Below are 23,520 nucleotides of genomic sequence, written 5' to 3'. Positions count from 1 at the left end.
GTTATGCACCATACCCTAGAGATTCACAATAGACTTCATCATCGACGTGGATTCAACCAAGCCCTCAGTCGGCATCATTTTGCATCGAAGATGAATCCTGCCAAGACGCGCCCGATTCAGAAATTCGCGGCCGCCACTTCAAAGTGCTCTGTCGAAGTATGCTTGACCACGAGGATGTCCAACGGGCTGATCTAACAATTCTGCAGGCCGCTGCATATGGCAAGTGTATAGTGGCAGATTACAATGCCGTGCACAAGGACAAGTGTGCCAAAGAGTTTATGAGGTTGAAGGACTGCTATCTGGTGAGCTATAAGAAGAATGTACCAAGCACGCACATACTAACACGGTCTATCTGCAGCTTGCGTCGAAAAAGTAACTGCAAATATCTCTACATGGTATTCCGAACTGCCTAAGACTCTTATCTATCCCTCATAATATCATTTAAATCTACCAAATGCAAAATCACCACTTCCTCATAGCTTCAGCAACCGAAGCGAGAATGTTGCCTGCTGCAGTTCTTGATCCTCCTCTGCAATGAGCCCCTCCGTCTCCGAGCCAGCCTGCTTGTCAATGGGCCGGCGCAGCGACTTCTCAAAGAACGCCCCTTGTGATGAGAACACTTCCTCCAGCCCGATGCTCTCAGGGTCAGTGAGCACCTTGTACTCCATCTTGATGTCATCGGTAGGCTGCAGACCAGCCTTCTTGCGCAGACGCTGCACGCGGTTGATGACCTCACGGGCCAGACCCTCTTGGGCTAGCTCAGGGTGTATCTCCGTGTCCAGGATGGTCAGAACGTCGCTGTCCGTGTTGGTCTCGAGGTTCTTGGACGTCTCGTCTTCCTGCACGCCACGGCGCACAACCAGGTCGCCCTCCCCAAGAGGGATTCCGTCAACCACAATGGTCTTCTCCATCTCGTACGCCTTGCATTGTTCGCTCGTCAGAGTAGGCAGTGCCTTCTTGACCCGAGCCAGATCCTTCTTCAGCTTCTTGCCCAACACCGGCCAGTCGGCGACAACGCTGTACTGAACATTGTACTTGTTCTCATCCGACGTGAGCACCAGGTCGCGGATGTTGAGCTCCTCGCAGATGTATTTTTCCAGAGACTTGACGTCCTCAAGGTATTGGGGCTCACGGTGGATGACCACCAAGGTCTTAAGCGGGTGCTTCAAGCCGATGGCACGACGCTCACGCGACACACGGGCGAGCTCGATGACCTTCTGCATCCTGCCGAACCTTCGCTCAACGACGGGATCGAAAAGCTCCTTGCGGACCTCGGGAAAATCGAGGAAGTGCACACTACGGGCATCCTTGGCACGCTGCTTCTCGGGGATATGAGGAAGCAGCCTCTTGTAGATGTTGTCGGTCAGGAAGGGTGTAAAGGGCGCCAGGCCACGGCAAAGGGTATAGAGCACCTCAAAGAGCGCGTTGAGAGCGTGGAGTGTGTCGTCCAAGCCACCCTCACCCTTGAGGCGGCGACGGTTGAATCGAATGTACCAGTTCGTCGTGTTGTCGATGAGCTCCAGAAGACGGGGCACGACTGTGTACAAGCGGTAGACTATGTCTCATATCAGCCATGTTCATCCACACCCACAAAGGCCATCACTTACATTTCATCTCCTCGTTAACAAACTCGAGCAAGCTCTGGCAACTGGCTAGAATCCAACGGTCCATGACATTGGTGTTGCTCGACTCCATGCTCGGATCCCACATGTAGTCGACGCCCTCGGCCTTCTTGAGAAGCGCCACTTGACCCTCGAAGAATTTGTAGCTGTTCCAGAGAGGGAGGAGCACCTTTTGCACAACCTCCTTCACGCCAGACTCCTTGAAGCGCAACGGCTCGGCACGTACCACGGGGGAGTTGATGAGATACAAGCGGAGTGCGTCGGATCCATACTTGGCCATGATGACGTTAGGGTCGGGGTAGTTCTTGAGACGCTTGGACATCTTCTTGCCGTCTTCGGCCAGGACAATACCATTGACGACACAGTTCTTGAACGGAGCCTGTCCAAACAGGTGGGTTCCCATGACGACCAACGTGTAGAACCAACCACGAGTCTGATCCAAACCTTCCGCGATGAAGTCGCCAGGGAAGGATGCCTCGAACTTATCGACGTTCTCGAAGGGGTAATGCTGACTAGCGAATGGCATGCTGCCAGACTCGAACCAGCAGTCAAAGACCTCTTCGACGCGCTTCAGGTCACCCTTGCCCTGCTTACTGGGGATCGTGATGTGGTCGATCTTGTCGCGGTGAAGATCGTTGATCTCCTCGGCGTGACCACTCAGTTCGCGCAGCTCTTGCACACTTCCAACGCAGACGCGCTCTTCGCCGTCGTCGCTGACCCAGATGGGGAGGGGAGTGCCCCAATATCGGTTCCTGCTGACGTTCCAGTCACGGGCGCCTGCAATCCAGTTGGCAAAGCGGCGCTCCTTGACAGCGGATGGCACCCAGTGTGTCCCCTCGATGTTCTTCAGCATGTCCGGTACGATCTCAGGGATGCGAATGAACCACGAAGGTACAGCACGGTAGATCAGAGGGGTATCTGACCGTGGGCACATTGGGTATGAATGCTTCAGCATAGAATCAACGACGATACGGCCCTCGTTCTTCAGGTGCTTGATGATGTGCTTGTCTGCCTCCTTTACGTGCATGCCCTCAAAGTGACGGACGCGAGCTGTAAATTTGCCAGTGTCCGTGATCGGGTCAGGCGCCGGGCGGTTCTCCGTGACGATACCAGCCTCCACGGCCACGTTATAATCGTCCTCACCAAAGGCGGGGGCCTGGTGAACGATACCGGTACCGCTGTCGGCCGTCACATATGTGGCGTTGAGAACCTTGAAGGCCACATCCTTGAAGTCCTCGTAGAAGTAGTCAAAGGGGGGCAGATACTTCCAGCCCAGCATGTCCTTGCCGAGGATCTTGCCGGTGATGGTGTACTTGGCCTTTTTGGGATCCTTATAGAGCGTCGTCAGGAGGTTCTCCAGGATGATGTATGTCTTGCCAGACTTCTCGTCCTTGACCTTGACATATTCGAAGTCGGGGTGGGCGGCGAGGCCGAGATGCGAGGGCATAGTCCAGGGAGTCGTCGTCCAGGCAAGAAGGGCCGTGTCCGGGTCCTCAACAAGGGGGAAGGACACAACAATCGCGGGGTCGTTCACGTCCTGGTAGTTCTGGTTGGCCTCAAAGTTGCTCAGGGCCGTGGTGAGTGCCGTGGAATAGGGCATCACGCGATACCCTTGGTAGACCAAGCCCTTGTCGAAGAGTCGCTTGAAAGCCCACCATTCCGATTCCATGAAGTTCGGGTCCATGGTCTTGTAGTCGTTGTCAAAGTCGATCCAGCGACCCAGACGATCGATCGTGTGGCGCCATTCGCCCGCAAATCGCATGACAATAGCGCGACACTCGGCGTTGTACCTGTCGAGACCGAACTGCATGACGGCCTGCCTGCCCGTGACGCCCAGCTTCTTGTCAATCTCGTGCTCAATGGGGATGCCGTGGGTATCCCATCCGAATCGACGCTCGACGTGGAAGCCCTTCATGGACCAATATCGGGGGATAATGTCCTTGATGGTCGATGCCAGGAGATGGCCGTAGTGGGGAAGACCTGTCGCGAAGGGCGGTCCATCATAGAAGGTGTAGCGAGGACGGCCCTCGGAAAGCTCGAGCTGACGCGCAAAGGCGCCAATTTCGCGCCATTGCTCAAGGACGGCCTCCTCTGCCTTGGGGAAGTCGATGGACATGGTGGGCGTTGGCTGGAGGTCTTTGCGGGGTGCCTCGTTGACCCGAAGGAGATCTTTGGGTGACGAAACCTTCAGAGGAACAAGTGGTACTTCCAGAGAAAGGCGCAACCTTCCAACTGTCCAAAGTCACGTTGAAGAGAGGAGCAACGGCAAGGAAAAGGTGGAAGATCAGTCACCAAGTTGGATGGAGGGGTTCTTTTTTCTAAAGGACCCGAGTGAGTCGTGACTCAAGGTGGGGTGGCACTGGCATGCCCACCTACCTAAGGACGAGGCTCTTAACTTCAGGGCTGGCTGAGTTGGAAATGAGCAGTGAAATATTCGATCGCCTTGTCTAAGAATAGTCTTTTCCATTTTCCACATCTTCGTCACCGTACTACCTATGGGAATTTGCTACCGATCTCGTTGTGTAGTAGAATCGCAGTCCTGATATGCGTCTCGTGCTGCCCCTCCTCAGGGTCCGAGCGCGGCGTGCTGAGTACCCGCAACCAGTCTACCCCAGTATCGAAGGTCCTCTTCGCGGCAGATCTGGTGGAGCGGTACCTCTCTTCGATGATTGTCTCAGTCACCGCAACTTGCGTCAATGTGCAGTCGACCAGCAACCCCAGCAACTGCATGGGAGTCGCGACCAAAACACCAAATGTACAGACTTGCGACCTTGTATTATCCTCTCGCAAGACTCTCTCAGTTAGACACCACCGTCATTTCACCGCATCTAGAGCTTCAGCGCATGGTCGATTTCGGCGCCTGATTGTCCCACCCACCATTTAGCACCCGTCCGCCCCAAAAACAGCTCTGGAGGCCTGGATCCCCTCAATCCCAAGCTGCCCCTGAGCACGGCGTATCACCATGTCGTTCCTCTTCGGTCGCGCAAAGTCACGTCCGACCGCAGATCTGGGCAAGCAAGCACGAGAACACATATCCAGACTCGATGGACCAAATGGACCAGCCAAGGCTGAGGAGCTAGCGAGGGTGCTCAGTCAAATGAAGGTCATGTTGCAAGGCACTCAAGGTAAATATCAAAGCCGCGACCCCAGGATGCCACTGCTAAAAACACCCCACAGAAGCTGAGAGCTCTCCCGAACAGATCTACCAGCTTGTCACTGGCCTCATCGACGAGGACCTCCTCCATCTCCTCGCTGTGAACCTCTACCGTCTACCCTTCGAAGCCCGCAAAGATACCCAAGTCATCTTCTCATACGTCTTCCGATTCCGACCGGCGGCTGCGGCACCTAAAAGCGACCCGTTGGCATTATCTTATGTTGTCTGCAATCGTCCGCAGGTCCTGGTGGAGTTGTGTCGGGCCTACGACCACAAGGAGAGCGCGACCCCGGCCGGCTCAGTGCTACGGGAGTTGCTCAAGAACGAGGCGGCGGCGGCCATTATCCTCTACGACGATGAGAACTTGCCCGGTTCCAGTAGCAAGGGACTGAACGCCATTGACCGCGATCGGCCACAGAGTGGCAGGGGCGTGTTCTGGAGGTTCTTTGAATGGGTCGACAAGAGTTCCTTCGAGGTGGCAGCTGATGCTTTCACTACATTCCGAGTAGGCCTATTCGCAGTATCGTGCTCTTTCACTATGCTGACAAAAGACAACAGGAGCTACTGACCCGACACAAGGAACTGGTCCCCCAATATCTCAAAGTCAACTTCAATCTGTTCTTCGAGCGATACAACAACGTCCTCCTTCAGTCCAAATCATACGTCACTAAACGCCAATCGATCAAGCTGCTCGGGGAGATTCTCTTAGATCGGGCCAATTACAATGTCATGATTGCATACGTGGAGAGTGGTGAGCACCTCAAGATATGCATGAACCTCTTGCGCGATGAGCGCAAAATGGTCCAATATGAGGGCTTCCACGTCTTCAAGGTCTTCGTGGCCAATCCCCACAAGTCCATTGCCGTACAAAAGATCCTCATCATGAATCGAGACAGGTTGCTCAACTTCTTGGCGCATTTCCTGGAAGACCGAACAGATGACGAGCAATTCATCGACGAAAGAGAGTTCCTGATCAAACAAATCAGGAACCTGCCTCCTGCACCGGTACCGCCGCCTCAACGATGAGGCTGCCAGTGGTTCGGGGAAGGCTTGTGAACAAAAACAGTGTTTTACGAAAGCTATGACTACGATACATTGACTGTCACTTGGCACAAGGCGTTTGGGAGTTGGGCATTTCCTCAGATACTACATTACAGCGCAAGACCTTGAATTTCAGTGCTTAGACCCTATTTCGCAGATGATAGCATATAATCTATGTGTTGCCCAACGCCAGACCGCGCGCACCCTAAACGAAAATCCAGACTCCTCTGCCATTCGCGCGCAGCCCCATTCAGCATGCGTCATTACACCCGCGGTTGCTTGGACAGCAGAACGTTGACACTCTCCCGAGCGTTCTGGGTGGTCCAGACACTGTTGCTTCCGCCCCGCCTCCATTCATCGCTGTGAATCCTGTCGCCTCCTCCCCTACTGGTCTCGCCCATGACGATGTCCAGATCGCGCTTCTGCGAGCTCATCCAGTTGATGATGAAGTTGGCTGGATCTTCACTCAGCGCGGTGAAGAAAGTGTGTTTGGCCTTGGAGACCGAAACGGCCTGTACCAGCCGCGCTAGCTGATCGTCCAGTCCGTTCACCTCTTTCAGCATGGTGACATACTGAGGGTTGGTGAGGAAGGGCTGCAACACAGCCCGCAGAGGGTCTTCGACGGTGACTGGAATGTCGTAGACGGTCGGCTTGGGGTCCTTGTGGAACTCTTCATCCACGCGGATTGTGTACTCAAGCTGGATCGGTGGAAGTGGTACAAGGTGTGGCACAATGTACTCGCCCAATAGGGGAACGTGCCCTGTATCGCGACAGACGACCTACAATATTAGTTAAGCTCTCGTAGCAAAATAATCAAGCTTACCTTTCTAAGCAAATCGTCGCAACGAAAGTTGCGCTTCTCGTCGTCATCTTGCAAGCGGGCCATCCTGATGTACTCCCAGAGCCCCATGACAGCCTCGTGCTGTGTCGCCTCAGTCATATCTAGTACCTCGGCTAGCTCTGGTTTCAGCTTGTACCGCTCTGGGGTCTCATGTCGCTGTAGGCTGATTGTGATGTTGACATTCTCGTCCCCGCTTCGCTTGAACGAAATGTCGTCAAAGTCGGCCGCCGCTGGCAGCGCGACGGGATGCTGGTTGCGGGGAGCTGGCGGATCGGGCTTCTTCCATTCGATGCTCTGCTCGTTGCTGTTCCTGTAGCGTGACGGGTCGAACTCGATGTTCATCGCCTTGAAGAAATGGGAGAACCGAGGCTTCGGCTTGGTCGGTGTCTTTTTCTGCGCCCCAGGGCCATCCTCGTCCATTTTGTTGCCATCGGCGTCCCTCTCTTGCCCACCCATCTCTCCATCCTGTGCATCTTCGTCATCGTCCAGCAACCGCCCCTCAATCTTGACTCGGTAGGTCGCGTCCATGTTCGGGGAGAAGTCGAATGCATCCACATTCAGCCCATTGCCCTGCCAGACCTGATCCTCGACCGTATTGCTGATCCAGATACGCATGGTTTTGGTTGACTTGGTGGGACGGCTGACGGAGTCCATGACGTCCATCCTCTTGCGTGTCATGGTCGCATCCAGGCGTCGTTCCACGTTCCGCAAGTCTTTGTATCGCTGAACTGGCTCTGGGTCGATAATGCAGTCCGCGACTCCGTCTGGCAATGTTTTGTCGGTCGGTTTCTTGCTTCGACGCTTCGCCATGTCGTTGGCCTGAGCGGCCTGTTGCTGTTGCTGCTGCAATTGCGCTTGCGTGAGCGGCACCTGGGGATGAGGACCTGCAGACATCATTGGACCTGTGAGGAAAGTCAGCGTCGTGCTCTGTCGCTTGTGCGATGGCAGAGTTGAGTAGTACCGATGCCACCGCGACGCTGCTGCTGTTGCTGCTGCTGCTGTTGCGGTTGCGATTGCCGTGGCGGCAACTGCTGTTGTTGCGCAAACGCGCGGTATTGCTGCTGCATGCTGACCACGTGTTCCGAGACAAATTTCTGCGTGTAATATGATTTGCGACTGACTGGCGCTGGATGGTATCACAACTTGAACGTGATGCCTGACAAGGATGCCGCGTCCGTCGCGTCGCATTTCGAAAATGCTTTGGATCACGTGACGTGGACGCCTCCCTAATAAGCGACTTGCCATCGCCAGGATACAATCAATGGGACGAATGTGCTATGTATCAGCGTCCAATTTAGCTCCCCAATCACTCGTATTCAATATTCTCTAGTACAGCTTCTACAATAGAGTGATTAATGCGAGGGCTTTCCCCATTCTCACCATGTCGTGTGCCGGCCAATGATTCCACCTCCCCATGCGTCCAACACGGCTGCGCTCTAGACAGCAATTAAAGCAAAATGCCAACATGCTGCAAATGTACGACAATGACCGAAAGTAAGGTGGTCAATCTATATCACCGCTCCATTTCAAAGGTAGACAAACGATGCTTTCAGGCTGAAGGATGAGAGCAAGAAGAAGAGAAGAAGCAAGATGCGCCCAAGTACGCCGCGCGCCATGCCGAGCAATGTGCCGAGTATTCAAAATGCCGAATCGAGGCCGTTACGAGATTGTCGCTTGCTGAACCGATTACGCTTGCGTTCGGGGACTGGGCTGGGATCATCCAGGCTGGCCTGACTCTTGCCGAGATGACTGCGCCCATAGCGGTCACTGGTAGCGCCATACTGATCGAGGTTGCTGCCGCTTAGCCCAGCGAGAGTACCCGATGGGCTCGACATGGCGGACGAGTAGCCAGGCTCGCTATGATAAGAGTTGTTGACGCTCTGGGATTGCATAATGGCATAGTCCCTGGCTCGTTCAATGCATTCAATCCACTCCTCGGCAGACGCTCTCTTGTCGTCGGAGCTCGTGGCATTTTTGTTGTCTTCAAACGTGTAATGGTTGCCGCCCTGTGAAGTCAGAATCTGTGAACTAGAATAAGAGAGTGGGCTTGCTTACAGTGTCAACACACCAAACCAGTTGGCCCTTTGCGTCGTGCTGTGTCCTCCACGCGCAATCGGAACCCATCAAAGATAACTCTTGCTTGGTGCGCTTATCTTCACCTCCGGCGGGCGCCATGATTATGCGGCCGCTCGACGTTATGATGACGAGACGCTGGCGCTTCTTGGTTGTGCTTCCCCCGAAGAATCGTGATAGTTTCTTGTGTCCTTCTTCTCCCTTCCCGTTTGCTCCCGAGGGCAGGGGAGTCGAGACTACCATCAAGTCCCCGAGCTTCAGTATCCTCTCATGCGGCTTAGTGAGCACCGGGGACCACTCGATATCGAGCTGTGTAGGCGGCGGAAGCTCAGTGATGAGACGGGCCATTGACCTATTCGCGCCATTGGACGGAGTCGAGTGGTTCGTTGCGGGTTGGCGGTGTTGCGGCGGCTGTTGTGGTGTGCTGGAATGAGGGCCCCCGTTAAGTTGGATCACTGTTGGCTCAGGAGTTGGTGGCACATAAGGGCGAAGACGAGGTGCCTTGGCACGCCAGAGGCCCACGCCAAATGGCTGTCCATCAAAGAACTCATGATTGCGAATGTGCTCAATTGTCAACCGGCGCGCAGGATCCAACACCAGCAACCGCTCGACCAGGTCACGGGCTGCGTTGGGAAAGCCGGCAGGAAACTCGTATTCCAGGTTCACAATCTTCTGAAAGGTCAAGTACTCGCTGCCCGCCTTGAAGGGTGGTCGGCCTGCCAGCAATTGATAGACGATGCAACCAAAGGCCCAAAGATCGCTGGCTTTGCAGGCACTTTTGTTCGTAAGCAATTCCGGGCTCACATACTCAGCCGTACCCACAAAGGAAGCCGCGCGGCTGTCCTCCTCAGCCTCCCGCCTACCAGGGTCTGGCATCCCCCTTGCTGAAGGATCTTGCTGTTTTTGAGCTTCGCGAGGGTCTGGCAGTAGCTTGGCAGTTCCAAAATCTGTTATTTTGACGTGCATTGCGTCGTCGAGAAGAACGTTTTCCGGTTTCAGGTCGCGGTGAATGACCCCACGCGAATGCATGTATTCGATTGCGTCCAGGATCTGAGCTCCGTAGAAGCGGGTGCATTCGATATCAAATGTTCCCGTCCTTTTCAAAACACCAAGAAGCTCCCCTCCATTGCATAGGTCGAGAACGTAGTAGAGAGATGTTTCGTCCTGAAAGGTATAGTAGAGCCGCACTATACCAGGATGCTCAGTGAGTCTGTTGAGTGTGTTCTTCTCAATGTTGACATATTTGACCTTCTTTTCCTTGAGGATGTGCCGCTTCTCCAAAACCTTGATAGCGTACTCCTTCAGAGTCTGACGGTCGGTAGCCAGATAGACTGAACTGTATGACCCTTCGCCTAGCACACGGCCAAACGAGAAATCACGGACTCCTTTCTTGACTTGCCGGACCACGGTTCGCCCGTTGGCATCCACTTCACGACGGATGCCCACAGCTGCGCCTCTTTCCTGCCATTCCGCACTCGTGGTGGGCATAGGGCCGTCCACAGCTAGAGGCGCTGCCGGGCCTCCAGGCATCTGCGTATATCCTCGACCCATCCCTTTCGAACTTCCTCGCGGCGGCAGAGCTCTATTCTGCGAGGCCACCGATGACTGTCGGGGTATACCATGTGGTTCGTATGCAGCGCTTTGGCTGTGTTGTCGTGAGGGGACGCTGTCTGCCGTTGCGTATCTGGACAGTTCGGGCTGCGGTTGCGGTTGCGTCGGCGTGGTTTCGGGGAGCGACTTTGCCAAGGGACCACCGTCGCTGGTCAAGATAGCTCCCTCTGTCGTCTTGGGCGTGTTCGCATTAGGATCTGATGCATTTGAGGATGCCTGCGCAATGTCGTCGGGGTTGGCTATACGCAGCCCGCCCAGAGCTTGGGACAAGCTCAGGTCCCCGCTCATGGTGCTGACTGCTGTGAAGAACGAGCGGCGGCTCGACTACGCGAGCTGGTTATGAAGTCGGCAGAGTGGTTGAGGACGAGGCGGTAGACGGTCGGCCGGTCACATGGAGGTAGGGAAGTTTGACAAGCTAAGATTCAGTTCGATCATTATCTTGCCAACGACCGAGTGTGAGGACAAGGCGCGTGCGTCATGAATGACGATGTCGACTGATAAACAAAGGAGAACACAGTTGCTTTAGTGAGGTATTTGATAGTCCAAGGGTGGACGCGTAGAGAATGGAGCTCGTTTGGTTGAGTTTGAGGTTGTAATGGGCAGCAAAGGGTCGAGTCAGTGCGCCAGGAGTTGGAGATTGGACCTCGCGCTGACCGGAGCCTCTGACTTCGCTAGGTCAGAGCGGATCTCCCCAGGATTGTAGTGGCGATGCTCAGAGGCTTCTGCACCCGTAATGGAACTGACTCGTTCGAATTCAACGCGACGTTTGAAAATTCACGTGTTCGTATACAATCGCTCTGCTAGACAATATTGGTGCACGCTTTAGTCCTTGCTCAGGTCTATACCGTACATCTAATAGCTTGAATTGTCATTATTAGTGCGTGTTAATCTTGTCCAGTTGCCCAGGGTCGTGAGGGGTTGGCTACCCTGCACTGTAATACATGATGATGTTCAGTCCCAAGCCGCCGCGTCGCTACGAACAACTACCTCTGTGACTTTTTGGAAATATAAGTACTTTAGTTGTGCCGTCTTATAGTCACTTTAAATGGCGGGTTGCGTTGTTGGTATCTCATAAGGCGTCACGGAATCAGCGGCTACTTCAGTGGTGCTCAAAGTGTTACCCGTCATCACCCACATTCATGAGGGTCTTCTTGAACGAAATATCCAGATTGATAGGCATTTAATCTATCGTCAGGCTCAGCTGGTACTCAATTGCGCCAGTAGCATTGAGCTGCCGTGGGCATATAGAAGACGAGACAATTTTAAGCACTTAGTACTAAAACTTACCTTAGTTTGGATTGAGGACCAAACAATCGTTGAACCCAAAGCTCCTGCCTCTCAGGGGCCTGCACTGCAGTGGGATATTTTATAGTATATGCGTCGTGGAAGGAGCCTCATGGCTGCACTGCCTTCCCAGTGATGAATTACTAGTACCATGCTTCCATTGTCAGACCTTTCGTTCGGGGAGGCGGTATTACCTCTGCCACATCATCCTGCTGGTCCAGTCTGCAACGAAAACATGCTTCGCCTGCCCCCAACAACCTTGAGCATAACATCCAGAGATGTTCAGGCAGTGGACCACAAGACACATTCCCGCAAAGCTCAGCGGGCTCTGGCAGGCGACGGCGGTCTCGTACTAATAAGAGACCTGCCAGACGACATGCTTGCCAGTCCTCTTAGAGGGTCGACCGACGACCTAGGAGCTGAGATCGGCGTAGACAATGATTCAGACGGTAGGCACGCACTCCATCGTCCAGGATAGATACTAATCCCATGCAGTTCCGACGAGCACGCTCGTACATACCGGTACAGCGCACATCATGATTGCAGGCCGTCGTATACCAGGGAAACGGCTGAGGTCCGTCTCGCCTCCATTGATACCGCCTGCATTCTCGACACGCTCTCGCACCCTGGCACTCGTATGTCACCCGAGTCAAGTGAACCATTGCATGTTACTGAACAATACAGGCTGAGGAGCATGACCAGGCACAGCTGGAGTGTTCTGAGAATTCCGAGAGCGACGAAACCCTGCCCTCGGCGCTGTCCGCGTCGTGGACGGTCGAACTTCCTCACAGGAGATTGCATGACGACCGACCAGCCTCCCAGCTAGTGTACAATGACTCCATTCCCGCACGGTACCAACCTCAGACACCGAGAGACTTGTCAGCATCTCACCACTGGACGAGCCGGGACGGGGCGCGAACGATGCCGCCTCGACGTCGAGACCCTGGGGACTTTGGAAGTCCTACGGTGGCCGTGCGGCGGCGTCGGTCACAGGAATTCAGCATGAGGAGAGCATCTGGATTCGATGGTCTTCCGGATGGTAGAGAGAACACTGACGAAGTAATCATGCACCGCCAAGCTTGATCAGATCGAGTTATCATTTCATTGAAAGCAGCAATTACTGATATTGATCAATACGACGCTTCACTGCCCAATGCATCTGGTCTCACGGCTAATTGACGGCTGATCTATTCCGAGCCACAAGCCGCATCAAGTATCATCCGAGAGACGGCACGTGCCCGAGGCCGGAAAAGGCAAGCAGCGTTGATCCCTGCGGGCTCTAAGGGTCCAACGTGATTGGCTTCTGCTGACCTGCGTTTGCATGTTGACGAGGCGCTGCCCTGGCGCACTGTGTCGGCTGCTAGCGCTGTTCCTAGCAGGAGACTAGAGTCTGATAGCAAATATGCGTGGAATGCCTGCTGGGGCTAACTGAATCTATGTACCGCGAGAGTCCACTCAGTCTGGCTACCCCGGGTTAACCGTGCGCCGTGGAATCGCAATCCGACAACCTTCCAGTCGCGATCAGCCAGCCAGAGAGGCTCCAGTTCGCCCTCTCTCGGTTCCTCCGTCTCGTCTTCTCTTCTTCGAGTCTCTCCCCTTCCTTTAAACTTTCCCTCTTGCTCTCCTGTCAATCTCACCCACACCACTCCCCATTAGCCACTCTCATCTTTCCTCTCTTGTAGCTGTCCGCGACGTTGTGCCTGTTCGCTCCTCCCTCAGCCTACCCTCTTACACGAGTCTCACACACTCGCCAGAACCGCCATAATCTCTCCAACACCACCACCACCTCAGCCCTTCTGGGGACCAACAACCACCACACCATCAATACCTCAGCGAACCTAGGCCTTTTGATTGACCCTGTGTCACCAAGCTATCAGCTCCGGCCATTGTTGGTTTGTGCGTACAGCGGCATACTAATCCTCATTTCACTACAGACACCGTCGACCTACATCAGTCATGTCCACCTTTGGTCGTCAGTCTTCAAACTCGGCGCCAGTGCTTTCCATGTCACCTCAACCTGTTCTTCAGAATCCCTTTGGAGGCGCAGCCTTCACTCCCAGCCACCCTGCACCAGAATCACACTACACCTCCGGTGTCCCTCCAGCGGCGTCTACAGCCAGGAAGCGCTCACGCGACGAGGCTGCCGTCAATCTTGAACCCGATGCGCCTCCCGCTCCCCTAGAGGAGGAGTCCGAGGAAGGATGGACGCTTGGCCCGGGCATGACCCTCATCAAGCCGAACAAAGGCTATGTTGCAGACGCGGCGAGTCAATCTGGTACCTGGCTCGAAGAGCGCAAGGCGGCCGATGAGGAGGCACGCCTCAAATTCGAGCGCGAGCAGATGGCCGCGCGCAGCAAGAAGCTGCAGCGTGTAGACACCAGCGATCCCACCCTGCTGCCTCTCACACCCGCGGCCTCTGACATTACCTCGTCGCCCCCGAAAGCAGCACCCGTCGTGGATGACTTCACCGTACACCTCGGCATCGGGTGGCGCAAGATCAGCGACGACGAGCACATTCAGGCCGCTGCCCGTGGCTGGGCACGTTTCATCGAAAAGCACTATCCTGTGAGCAACGCGCAGATTCGCCTTGAAAGCAAGGGCCTCGAGTCTTATCTCGTCGAGTGCAACGAGGGCTTTTTCCTCTTCGCAGAGGACCTTCGTCAGGGCCGCCTCGTCAGCACCAGCATCGAGGGCGCTTTCCGCAACCTGCAGTCCTCGCCGCCCGTGTTTGACGGTGCGGATACCCTCAAGGCTGTGGAATCGCCCCCGCCCATGACGTCGCAAGCGGAGCATCAATTGGAGGCGCAGATGCACCTGGATTAAGACTCTTCTTTGCCTTCCTCGTTCTTTTATCGTGGGTTTAGGGTTCAACGGGCTTTAGGTGACGTGATACGCGGTAAATGCATGACTTTACATTGGGATGTGATGGGACTGGAAAGGGGTGGCACTGGGACACTGGCGTTTGGGTTTTTGACAGCAGACAATTGGGGAACACAACTCTAGCGGGACAGGTTGCTCCTGATTTTTCGTAACAGAATAAAAGCGAATTGAATTCCAAAATTCAAAGTGTAATATTGCGTTACGTATGCGTGATTGGGACAGCAATTTGATCGTTGCCTGGACTACTGCCACACTAGTGCGGTACTTAAGACCGGAGGCTTCGATGTATGGACACTAGTGACAGGTGTAGGGTAGCTAGACTAACTATCACGACAGATCATCCATCCTCCATCATCGAAGCCGTCAACCAGCCATCATTTCGCAAGCCTTCTTCAGCCGTCACTGCCATGTCGAATCCGAACCAGCTCTTCCTCCTCGCCGACCACATAAAGCTCTCCCTTCTGGAACGCCAGCGCGCCCAGACACTACACCTCGACGATGCGGGTGGCTCCAACCAAGATAGTCACATCTCCCGCTCGCTGGATCAATTCCGCGACGGCGTCAACTCCCTTGAGGAGGAGAAGACCCGGCTAGAATCCGGTGGCGAGGATGCGTAAGTCGAAACCGAAGCACCGAGGAACATGGCGCCAGTTTGCGATCGTGACAGAGATACTAAACGTCTGGTCCATCTAGATCCGCCATTACCGACGCCCTCCCATCTCTCCAGAAGCAGCTCAACGACTTGACATCGCAATTCCACGGCTTCGCCAGCCCTTCTGCGAACGAGACCCTCACGCATCCCAACTCCGCCTCCCTCACCGAGGACTTTTCGCACGCATCGTCCACCGAGCGCAAAGCATCGAAGACTGTGCGCTTCAGCGATACCCCGTCGTCCCCATCGCGGGAGCTGTTCGGTCCGTATCACGACGATCCCGAGCCGGAGAATCACGGGTACGCGGATCATGCGCAGACGCTAGACAACCAGCAGCTCCATCAGTATCATTCGCAGATTCTTGATGACCAGGATGAACAGCTCGACCGCTTGGGCGAGAGCATCGGACGGCAGAGGGATCTGAGCATGCAGATTGGCGATGAGCTTGACTCGCATGTCGCCATGCTCGACGAGGTCGAGAGCGCCACCGACAGGCATCAGAGCCGGTTGGACCGAGCCTCCCGGGCCGTGAACAAGGTCGCGAGGAGCGCAGGCGACAACAAGCAGATTACGGCCATTGTGGTGTTGATCATCATTCTGGTGCTGCTGATTGCTATCTTGAAGTAGACAGCGTGCGAGACTTGAGGGTATCCTTGCTAAGCGCTTTTTGGCATTTGTTCGGCGTTGGTGGCTGTTTCTTTTGGTCTGTTCGATATTAATATCACCCAGCCAGTGTACGATCTACACAATGGCAATAGCTTGATTGTTTTGCATTCCCATGTCTCTCATTCGCTACTTAGGTATACAAAGCACGACATCCTACTGTCAGGAGTACAGCATCAGCGGATCACGTCTCCCTCTTTGTCAATCCCCTCGAGACTCTCCAGGATGTCACTGCCGGCCAATGTACCAGGCCCACCTGTCGTTGACTTCTTGTCATCTGGCCATACCTCGTGGAACTTGACGGAATTGTCGCTTGCAGCGACTACCAGACAACCTTGGTGGACTGGGCGGCCGCCGGAGGATGGTTCGCCGACCCAAGGAGCAGATGGGTACGGAACTGCGTACAGGGCACGCAGTCCTTGATTCCACGGGATGGCTGCGACTTGTCGACAATCAGGCCAGCTGAAAACAGCAATTCGATAAGAGTGCTCAGGCTGAGCATAGCCGAACGTGGCCGCAATCTCGCGTCTTGTCGTTGACCAGATGAGAGATGTGACTTGGGCCGACACGGCAATTGTTGCCAATGCAGCTCCTGATGTCGTATGGAAGAAGTGGATGCACTTGTCCTTGGAACCACCGCCCGTGGCAACGAGGCCCGGTGTCCACGGGCAAAATGCAATGGCTTTGACAGCGGCGCCGTGGATCCAGCAATGCCGCTCGCTGCCAGGGGTCAAGGTTCGCAGAGAAAATGTTGCAGCTCGAGCTCGATGGATCTGGGTGACATCGGTAGCCGATGTCCTCATCTCGGACCCGCGGCCATGGTGGATGCGACTGGCGCCATACTCTCGAAGGTCACTCTCGCCTAGCTCAAGCTCACCGGCCACTCTTGGAGCATCTGGGTCCCCTGCGTCGGTGCGTTGTATCGTCGTCTCATGTCGTTGCTCGACACCCAGGATATCGTTTGCATCAAATATACAACAAAGATCGTCGTTTCCACCAGAAGCGAGCGACATACCGTCGGTAGACCATGCCAGACCACAGATCTGCTGGAAATGTATTGCGATCTTGGCTACCATTGTCGTTGAGCCTTGCCATGTGTCCCTCGTTACCTCCTAGGCGAGGGGGTACTCAACCACATAGTAGTATATGATCCCGTTCTCGTAGCCCACTACAAGGTCTTCTGTCTGCACGGAAACGCCAGGGTTGTAAGGATTTCTGGAAGGACGCATCGAACACCGTGGACGCCAGCTTAAGCACGCTACACCCCAAGGTTGTCTTATCTCAAATCGGGGGCATGAGTCGAACGTAGACTGAAGGACGAGATCTCCATCTGCTCGTCCGATGGCAAGGATGCTCTTTTTGCCCTGTGCAGAAGAAAAGGCTACCGAGGTAATCCAGCTGCTGTCGTTCGAACTTTTATTCATCGGGTTGGCCCCGGTAGCCTCGGACCATGTATACAAGCTGTTGCCCAGGCCAACTGCGAGCATATGGCAAGTTGTCGAGTAAGCCAACGCTGAGCAGTAAAAGTCATCGCGGAGACTCGGCGCATCCAGGACTCTGTCGAATGTTAGCACAGATGCGTCCGTCGAAGTCAACAACATCTGACCTGAAGGGAGGGGCTGGTAAGATGCGATATCTTGTAGGCTTCCGTGATCGAGCGCCTGTTATGACCATCAGCCGCAAGACCTTGACTTTGTCCAGAAATTTCACCTTCAGTCTCCTTGGCCCTCACCCACCCCACGCCATCCCACTTTGTCTTTGCTTCCATTTTCGTTAAGCGTCCATTGGCGTCTCGTGATGCCTGAGGTGAAGTGGAGCGACCGCTAAAGTCGAGGATCTTGCGGACACGGTCGACATTGAGAGCTTTTGCGATGCGACCTTGATAGATTTCCGAGTCGCTCTGCGGTGTTGACTTGCCGCGCGAGATCGGCGTGGTGTAGACCTGAGCGTGAGTGCCTGAACGGATCATGTGGCCGCGTCCATCGTCGACGGGGTGACCCATGGGGGCAAGTCCACCCACCGACCAGACGGCGCCTCGACTGACTTGCCGCTCGGCGACAGGAATCGGGGATATAGCGACTATGGGTGCTATTCATGAGCGTTAGCATGCGTCGGGATACATCTGAAGGCTGTGCGCTCACGGGGTAGAGTGGAATGAGGTTCCACCGATGGCTCTGGTCCTGCGCTGTGCGTATTCTCTCTTGTAATTGGTATTCCAGATGCTACAAAAGGGTCAAGCGAGGCTGCAGCATGCCGAACGAGCCGCTCCGATGAGGAAAGCATGTTGACTGGCCGACTCATTCGGAATCGCTCCGCCGTGGATGACGCTGCATCTCGAAGCGGCACAAACCGATCTGGTCGCTGGCACTGGGGGCTTCCTCTACTTCGTGGGGACTGGAGGTGTTCATTCTCGTCTGGGTGCAGGGCGAAGAAGCTCCGAAGTTTCGACCCAGGGGTACGCGGGAGTGGTCCAGGGTTTGACGTTGCTCTTGACTTGGGACCATCGCCCAGTGGCTCCTCGCGGTACGCATAGAGGCTCCGTGGGCTATCTTCGATAGGGTCGTCCTCCGATCCGCGTGTCGAGCCTGGACCATCAAAGATGGGCACGGTCCTCCATGTTCTTATGGGCGGTCGAATCGGTGACGCATCCTCGTGAGAGCTGTATCCGGAGTCGCCCGGGCTTTCTGTTTGGTCGACGTCTTTGGAGACATGGCGCTCTCGGAACCCAGCTCTATGGCTTGGTAAGTTCCCGCATGCTGACAGAACCCTGGACATGTTTGGATCATGAGGCAGATATGGGATGGCCTTCGGTTGAGGTCCATACACATGGGATAGTATCGTGCATCCAACAGTAAGGAGTAGACGAAAACAAAGAAAGAAGGTCGACGCGGAAGAACAGTATTGCTGTGATAAGATTTGCCTGACTGCTGGTGCAAGAGAATGGCGCAACCCCCAGTGGCGACGGAGTGTTGATGATGCTGTCTGGTTAGTACAGATGTTGGTAGTTCGAGTTCGAGGTTCAGGTTCAGGAGACAGAGTTTTAGGAGGGCAGTAGTTGGAAAGGTCAAGAAAGCGGCAGCTGTCGAGTTACTTCTCCATGGGTTGTTAATTCAGTCGCCAGCGACTGCCTTGGTCATGCAATGACTGGATTGCTGTAAGGTAAGGCTAGAGGTGAGTGGTGAGCAGTAGGCAGATGCCTTCCACTGCGTGGCCATCGGGCACTCTGTGCAGATTTTTGAGCAGGAGCGACTGGAGCCTGGAGATGGTGGTTTCCTTGGAAGGCACGCTATACCGAGGGGGTTGGTTGCCTTAAGCGATACGTCTGAAGTAAGGTAAGATGGAAAGAGATGTTGACCGTCCGTCCATCAATTCACAGGCACGTCAACTGCTGTAAGTGCTGGTGCTCAGGACACTCCAAAGCAAATTACTATTCAAAGTACGCCTATCGATCTATCTGGATAACATATCTTAGTGTATATAACGTCTAGAGAGCCCGGTCAACATGCGATTAGCGTAACGTGGTATCATAAGTCGTGTGTCTTCGCGCAACAACACCCTCCTCAAACCTTGCCGGTCCGTATATTGTCGTAAATAGAATTCGGGTACGCGAGGCAGTTCTGCTTCTTGGCCAGGCTGCCCATGCTGTTCTTCGCTGTCAAGATGAGCGACTCGGTCCCCTTCTTGTCGGCGGACGCCTCCCAGAACATGCTGCCGCCAAGGCCTCTACGCTTCTCAAAGCGAACCTTTTGGCGAACGACGGCAGGGGTGTCGTAAGAGATCATGGTACGCGATTTCGGGTCGTAGGTCCACGTGGCACCAAGCAGCTTGTTGTAGTGCATCTGGCTGCCCGGGAACGGGAGCGCCTTGTAGTCCCAGATCCCGTTCTCCCAGCTGCCTGGTCCGACGCCACTAAAGGCGCTACCCGGCCCCTTTGTGTTGGTGAAGGCCCGGCCGTAAATGGGCATGCCGAGGATGATCTTGTAACAGGGGACCCCGGCGGCGACGTATGCATCCACAGCAGCACGGGTGTTGAAGGGGGTGGCCTTGTCAGTGCCCTTGGTGGCCCAGATGTTTGCCTGGTGGCCGGCCACACCGTCCCACGAGCCAGAATAGTCGTATGCCATGAGGTTGATGTTGTCGACTACCTGTCCGAGTTCCTTGAGTTTGAGTTTGTTGAAATTCTGAGGTCCTGCGGGAGCAGCAATCGACAGCTCGAAATGGTGTCCTGGCGTATATTTGGCCGCATAGGAGTCCAGCTCCTGACGCACGCGCTTTAGCAAGAGGACCATGTTGTTCGCCTCGGTACTGGTTGCTGGATATTCCCAATCGATATCGATGCCGTCAAAGCCCCAGTCCTTCACCAAAGTAACGGCGCTCTTGGCAAAGTTGGCACGAGATGTCGATGTAGCCGCGGCAGAAGGAAAATTAGTGGACCAGGTCCAGCCACCTATAGAGAGTATGACTTTGACATTGCGATTTGCCTTTTTGACTTTGAACAGCTGCTTGACGGCGCCATAGGCGTTGTGGCCAGATTCTGTCCAGGCTGCGAGATGATCAGTGGCCCAGTCAGCCCTTACAGGTGAAATCACTTACAGTCGCCCGGATAGTGCTTCTGGAGGTCAGCGTATGTGTCGCCGGAAAACCTGCTTTAGGTCAGTTCCTCGGGTCTCCTGACAATAGGGGCTCGGTTCCACTTACACCCTGCCGCTGGGGTCGAGGTTCATGAAGGAATAGAGGACATGAGTAATATCTTGGGCAGGAAGATCGGCAGGCTGGTAGTTGCGACCGTAAATTCCCCAATTGGTAAAATAGACTGCGTTGATGTAGCCAGTCCCTCGCTTCGAATGGTCCAGGGAGGCGTCTAGGGAGACGTTGTGCCCTGGATCAGCCAGGCCCGCGGCAACCTTGACAGTGGCAAGAAGAGCCAGTATCTGGTACAGTAAGAACAGCATCTTGAAAGCTTGATGAGCTCAAGGAGGTATGATTGCTTGATGCGTATGAAGATGCCAAAGATAGTTTCCTCGAGGCCAAGGGAGCGCTGTAGTTGGGTTCGGTCGCTACTTGTACAAGACGATTCGCTACCACATGTCCATCGCGAAGAAGACATTGACATGCACCAGTGAACTCCAAATAGCTATCGAAACACCAATACCGCTCGTGGCCATCGCGTGAAGCGCACCAAGATCGCGTGTCAATGCATTCCAACCATCCAATACGCCTGGATGGGGGACCTAACATACCTATTACCGGTCCAGCCACTTTGGATTATTCGCGACCACGTACACGCATGGGTAAGTGCATCTGTCCAGATGCAAATTTCCGGACCTTGTTCGAAAACCGCGGGTATCGTGGCATTGAGCAGCAGTGAGCCAAGCACTAGTCTCAGACCCAACCACTCCGTGACTTGCGTCGCCTGCGTCCAGCACGTGTGAGAACAAGTCGATCTGTGAAGGGAGATTCCAGCGGCAAGCCACATTCGATCAATAGGGACTCGAATGTCTCAGACCCTGACCAGCCTCGGATCCATCATCCACGCGCTCACCAACGGTGGTGGTTCGTCAGGCCGGAGCAGGCACTGGAAAGGGCTTCAGTTCGTCGTGACTCGTGCGTGAGGTGCGTCAGGCAGTTCGAAAAGGATGCTGCTACATGAAAGCGCAGTATAATAACGTGCGGCAATTGCGGCCATACGGCCAATGTCGCACTTGTCTTCAAGTTTGCAATGAACACCGGCGCTCCGCGCTCCGCCGCTCTCCCTTGGGACCCAGGCGCTCTCGAACATCGGAGATGATATGACGAATGCCTCGAATGGTCAGTTTCGCGCATGCTACGGTGCCGAGCCGGAAATGCCCTTTTGGATCAGCAGTATGCGCAATCCTAGCGGGGCCATGGTTCGTGGCAGTTTCCATCCGTCGTAGAATCACGAGAGCATTGTGTCGTCGAAGGTTGCGCGCGGATGCCCGTGCGATTAGCTACATTCGCCATACTCTAGATCCAGAGGACTGTATATGTAGCATAGCCTTTATATTCGTAGGAGCGTTGCGTGCACTTGATGGATGTTGCTCAGGTGTCGAGCCGATATGGAGATTGGAGGATGGATGTGGACTCTGGTCTTCTCAGATCAAGGCGACCTGAGCCTAGGGTAAGCATTCTCGCTTGCCTCCGCCTTGGCGACTAAAAACACCACCCACCAAAGGCGGCGGATGAGTAAAGCATGCCCCAATCATCGATGCAGCTGCGGACGACCAAGCCAGAACACCCTTGTTGAACTCTTCATTTACCCGTCTGGAGCTGCAGCGTCGCAGTCGCGATCCCAAGTTCTCCCCTCTAGACAACAAGATGACCAGCGTGGGTGCTCTCCATTCCAACGCCAAATCCACCCCCCCTACTGACACCTTCTCAGCACGGTCACGGCATTGCCCGCGCCACGCGTCCCCGGACAGAAGAACAGCGCCAAGCCGACCTCGACAAGATTGCCCGCTATCGCACTCTAGAGGACGACATCCGCGACAGAGTGTCTCGTCAGGACTACGACCAGGACACCTTCAGCCTCACGTCCAAGCTCCTCCGCCAGAACCCCGAGTACTACACAGTGTGGAACATCCGCAGACGATGCTTGACCTCCGGCAGCTCGTCCAAACCTTGGGCTATGTCCTCGCTCTCGAAGGGGTCCTCGACTTTCTCAGCGACAGGCACCTCACATCTAGCTTCCGCCAGCTCGTCACCGCCCTCCTCGACCGAGACCCCGCCGTCCCACAACTACCCGAAAACTGGGATGAGTGGTACAACAGCTGAAACAACCGAGGACCGCCAGATGAGAGATCTCGAGATTATCAAGTCGGAGCTAGTCTTCACGGTGCCGCTGCTGATGGAGTTCCCCAAATGCTACTGGATCTGGAATTACCGACTCTGGACGCTGGGCCAGGCTATCGTGCGCCTGCCCACGCACGTGGCGCGCAAAGTCTGGGAAGAAGAGCTGGGTCTGGTGGGCAAAATGCTACATAGAGACCGACGAAACTTTCACGCCTGGGGCTATAGACGATATGTGGTCGATCAGCTCGAGAGCGCTGCCCTGGCCGGCCAAAGCATGACAGAGTCGGAATTCGAGTACACCACCAAGATGATCCGCATGGACCTGTCCAATTTCTCGGCCTGGCACTACCGCAGCCAGCTCATCCCACGACTCCTCAGGGAGAGGGACGCGGACGACCAAGCAAGGCAAAAGTTCCTAGATGACGGTAAGCCAGTTGTGACCGTGATGGTGACCTTCACTTACACTGGGCAGAACTTGCCTTCATTCGGGATGGCCTGAATGTTGGGCCCGAGGACCAGTCCCTCTGGTTCTATCACCAATTCCTCGCGTCCAACATCATCGACGACGCCTGCTCACAAACCATAGCGCCAGCACTGTCCGTCGACCAGCGCCGCTCCTACATTGAGCGCGAGATAGACGAGATCAAAGACCTCCTCGAGGACTACACAGATGTGAAATGGATCTACGAGGCACTGATACAGTACACGCAGTCACTCAGCCGGCTTGGACAGCAGGCCAAGCCTACTGAGTTGAAGGATTGGCTGGCGCAACTGAAATCACTTGATCCGCAACGCACGGGTCGGTGGAACGACTTGGAGGCGCAATTGTACGCTGCGTGAGCGTTTGCTTGGGTATCATTATATCTATCAAATGCTTTGCTACTACACA

At 54.8% G+C, this 23,520-nt stretch overlaps 9 protein-coding genes across 9 annotated transcripts; 5 read left to right on the top strand and 4 right to left on the bottom strand.

Annotated features, from left to right (window-relative positions):
* Position 1: 1 nt before the first annotated feature.
* F5Z01DRAFT_646646 (tRNA synthetases class I-domain-containing protein) lies at positions 2-4,055 on the bottom strand. The gene is made up of 4 exons (XM_046262920.1): positions 1,608-4,055; positions 359-1,555; positions 207-302; positions 2-156 (listed from the first exon to the last, which is right to left on the bottom strand). The coding sequence occupies exons 1-2, from the start codon at positions 3,736-3,738 to the stop codon at positions 474-476; spliced, it is 3,213 nt and encodes a 1,070-aa protein (XP_046121583.1). The 5' UTR covers positions 3,739-4,055; the 3' UTR covers positions 2-156; positions 207-302; positions 359-473.
* Positions 91-376, top strand: F5Z01DRAFT_671252 (uncharacterized protein; the record flags this gene model as incomplete). The annotated part of the gene is made up of 3 exons (XM_046264681.1): positions 91-156; positions 207-302; positions 359-376. 3 exons carry the CDS (start codon positions 91-93, stop codon positions 374-376), a joined length of 180 nt encoding a protein of 59 aa, XP_046121584.1.
* Positions 4,056-4,468: 413 nt separating the features above from the next.
* Positions 4,469-5,941, top strand: F5Z01DRAFT_409036 (Mo25-like protein). Its single transcript, XM_046259531.1, has 3 exons — positions 4,469-4,747; positions 4,800-5,281; positions 5,335-5,941. The coding sequence occupies exons 1-3, from the start codon at positions 4,585-4,587 to the stop codon at positions 5,800-5,802; spliced, it is 1,113 nt and encodes a 370-aa protein (XP_046121582.1). The 5' UTR covers positions 4,469-4,584; the 3' UTR covers positions 5,803-5,941.
* A 37-nt stretch (positions 5,942-5,978) lies between these two features.
* Positions 5,979-7,809, bottom strand: F5Z01DRAFT_646635 (SWI/SNF complex protein). The gene is made up of 3 exons (XM_046262919.1): positions 7,620-7,809; positions 6,641-7,560; positions 5,979-6,596 (listed from the first exon to the last, which is right to left on the bottom strand). The coding sequence occupies exons 1-3, from the start codon at positions 7,723-7,725 to the stop codon at positions 6,081-6,083; spliced, it is 1,542 nt and encodes a 513-aa protein (XP_046121581.1). The 5' UTR covers positions 7,726-7,809; the 3' UTR covers positions 5,979-6,080.
* Positions 7,810-8,295: 486 nt separating this feature from the next.
* On the bottom strand, positions 8,296-10,630 carry F5Z01DRAFT_671248 (kinase-like domain-containing protein; the record flags this gene model as incomplete). Its single annotated transcript, XM_046264680.1, has 2 exons — positions 8,296-8,664; positions 8,714-10,630. 2 exons carry the CDS (start codon positions 10,628-10,630, stop codon positions 8,296-8,298), a joined length of 2,286 nt encoding a protein of 761 aa, XP_046121580.1.
* Positions 10,631-13,139: 2,509 nt separating this feature from the next.
* On the top strand, positions 13,140-14,698 carry F5Z01DRAFT_646631 (uncharacterized protein). The gene has a single exon (XM_046262918.1). The coding sequence runs from the start codon at positions 13,583-13,585 to the stop codon at positions 14,447-14,449; it is 867 nt and encodes a 288-aa protein (XP_046121579.1). The 5' UTR covers positions 13,140-13,582; the 3' UTR covers positions 14,450-14,698.
* Positions 14,699-14,913: 215 nt separating this feature from the next.
* On the top strand, positions 14,914-15,785 carry F5Z01DRAFT_633573 (uncharacterized protein; the record flags this gene model as incomplete). Its single annotated transcript, XM_046261967.1, has 2 exons — positions 14,914-15,119; positions 15,200-15,785. 2 exons carry the CDS (start codon positions 14,914-14,916, stop codon positions 15,783-15,785), a joined length of 792 nt encoding a protein of 263 aa, XP_046121578.1.
* Positions 15,786-15,997: 212 nt separating this feature from the next.
* Positions 15,998-20,773, bottom strand: F5Z01DRAFT_679625 (chitinase II; the record flags this gene model as incomplete). Its single annotated transcript, XM_046265546.1, has 10 exons — positions 15,998-16,315; positions 16,511-16,594; positions 16,632-16,663; positions 16,699-16,933; positions 16,955-17,378; positions 17,558-17,909; positions 17,942-18,175; positions 18,947-18,986; positions 19,388-20,323; positions 20,522-20,773. The coding sequence occupies 10 exons, from the start codon at positions 20,771-20,773 to the stop codon at positions 15,998-16,000; spliced, it is 2,907 nt and encodes a 968-aa protein (XP_046121577.1).
* Positions 20,774-22,019: 1,246 nt separating this feature from the next.
* On the top strand, positions 22,020-23,504 carry F5Z01DRAFT_408913 (uncharacterized protein). The gene is made up of 3 exons (XM_046259528.1): positions 22,020-22,166; positions 22,222-23,056; positions 23,104-23,504. Exons 1-3 carry the CDS (start codon positions 22,158-22,160, stop codon positions 23,469-23,471), a joined length of 1,212 nt encoding a protein of 403 aa, XP_046121576.1. The 5' UTR covers positions 22,020-22,157; the 3' UTR covers positions 23,472-23,504.
* The last annotated feature ends 16 nt before the right edge of the window (positions 23,505-23,520 follow it).

This window comes from Emericellopsis atlantica, assembly GCF_019669845.1.
Source record: "Emericellopsis atlantica unplaced genomic scaffold F5Z01scaffold_4, whole genome shotgun sequence".
NCBI lineage: Eukaryota > Fungi > Ascomycota > Sordariomycetes > Hypocreales > Bionectriaceae > Emericellopsis > Emericellopsis atlantica.
Note: the sequence above shows the minus strand (reverse complement) of the source record. Positions and strands in the feature narration are given on the sequence as shown.

Bases quoted from the DNA above. Each gene is read 5' to 3' on its own strand.
- F5Z01DRAFT_646646 (XM_046262920.1), bottom strand. From the start codon at position 3,738: ATGTCCATCGACTTCCCCAAGGCAGAGGAGGCCGTCCTTGAGCAATGG. The intron at 1,556-1,607 runs GTAAGTGATGGC...TATGAGACATAG, and splicing joins TGTTAACGAGGAGATGAAAT to TCTACCGCTTGTACACAGTC.
- F5Z01DRAFT_646635 (XM_046262919.1), bottom strand. From the start codon at position 7,725: ATGCAGCAGCAATACCGCGCGTTTGCGCAACAACAGCAGTTGCCGCCA. The intron at 7,561-7,619 runs GTACTACTCAAC...CTTTCCTCACAG, and splicing joins GCAGCGTCGCGGTGGCATCG to GTCCAATGATGTCTGCAGGT. The intron at 6,597-6,640 runs GTAAGCTTGATT...CTAATATTGTAG, and splicing joins GCGACGATTTGCTTAGAAAG to GTCGTCTGTCGCGATACAGG.
- F5Z01DRAFT_409036 (XM_046259531.1), top strand. From the start codon at position 4,585: ATGTCGTTCCTCTTCGGTCGCGCAAAGTCACGTCCGACCGCAGATCTG. The intron at 4,748-4,799 runs GTAAATATCAAA...AACACCCCACAG, and splicing joins CATGTTGCAAGGCACTCAAG to AAGCTGAGAGCTCTCCCGAA. The intron at 5,282-5,334 runs GTAGGCCTATTC...AAAAGACAACAG, and splicing joins ATGCTTTCACTACATTCCGA to GAGCTACTGACCCGACACAA.
- F5Z01DRAFT_646631 (XM_046262918.1), top strand. From the start codon at position 13,583: ATGTCCACCTTTGGTCGTCAGTCTTCAAACTCGGCGCCAGTGCTTTCC.
- F5Z01DRAFT_408913 (XM_046259528.1), top strand. The intron at 23,057-23,103 runs GTAAGCCAGTTG...TACACTGGGCAG, and splicing joins GCAAAAGTTCCTAGATGACG to AACTTGCCTTCATTCGGGAT.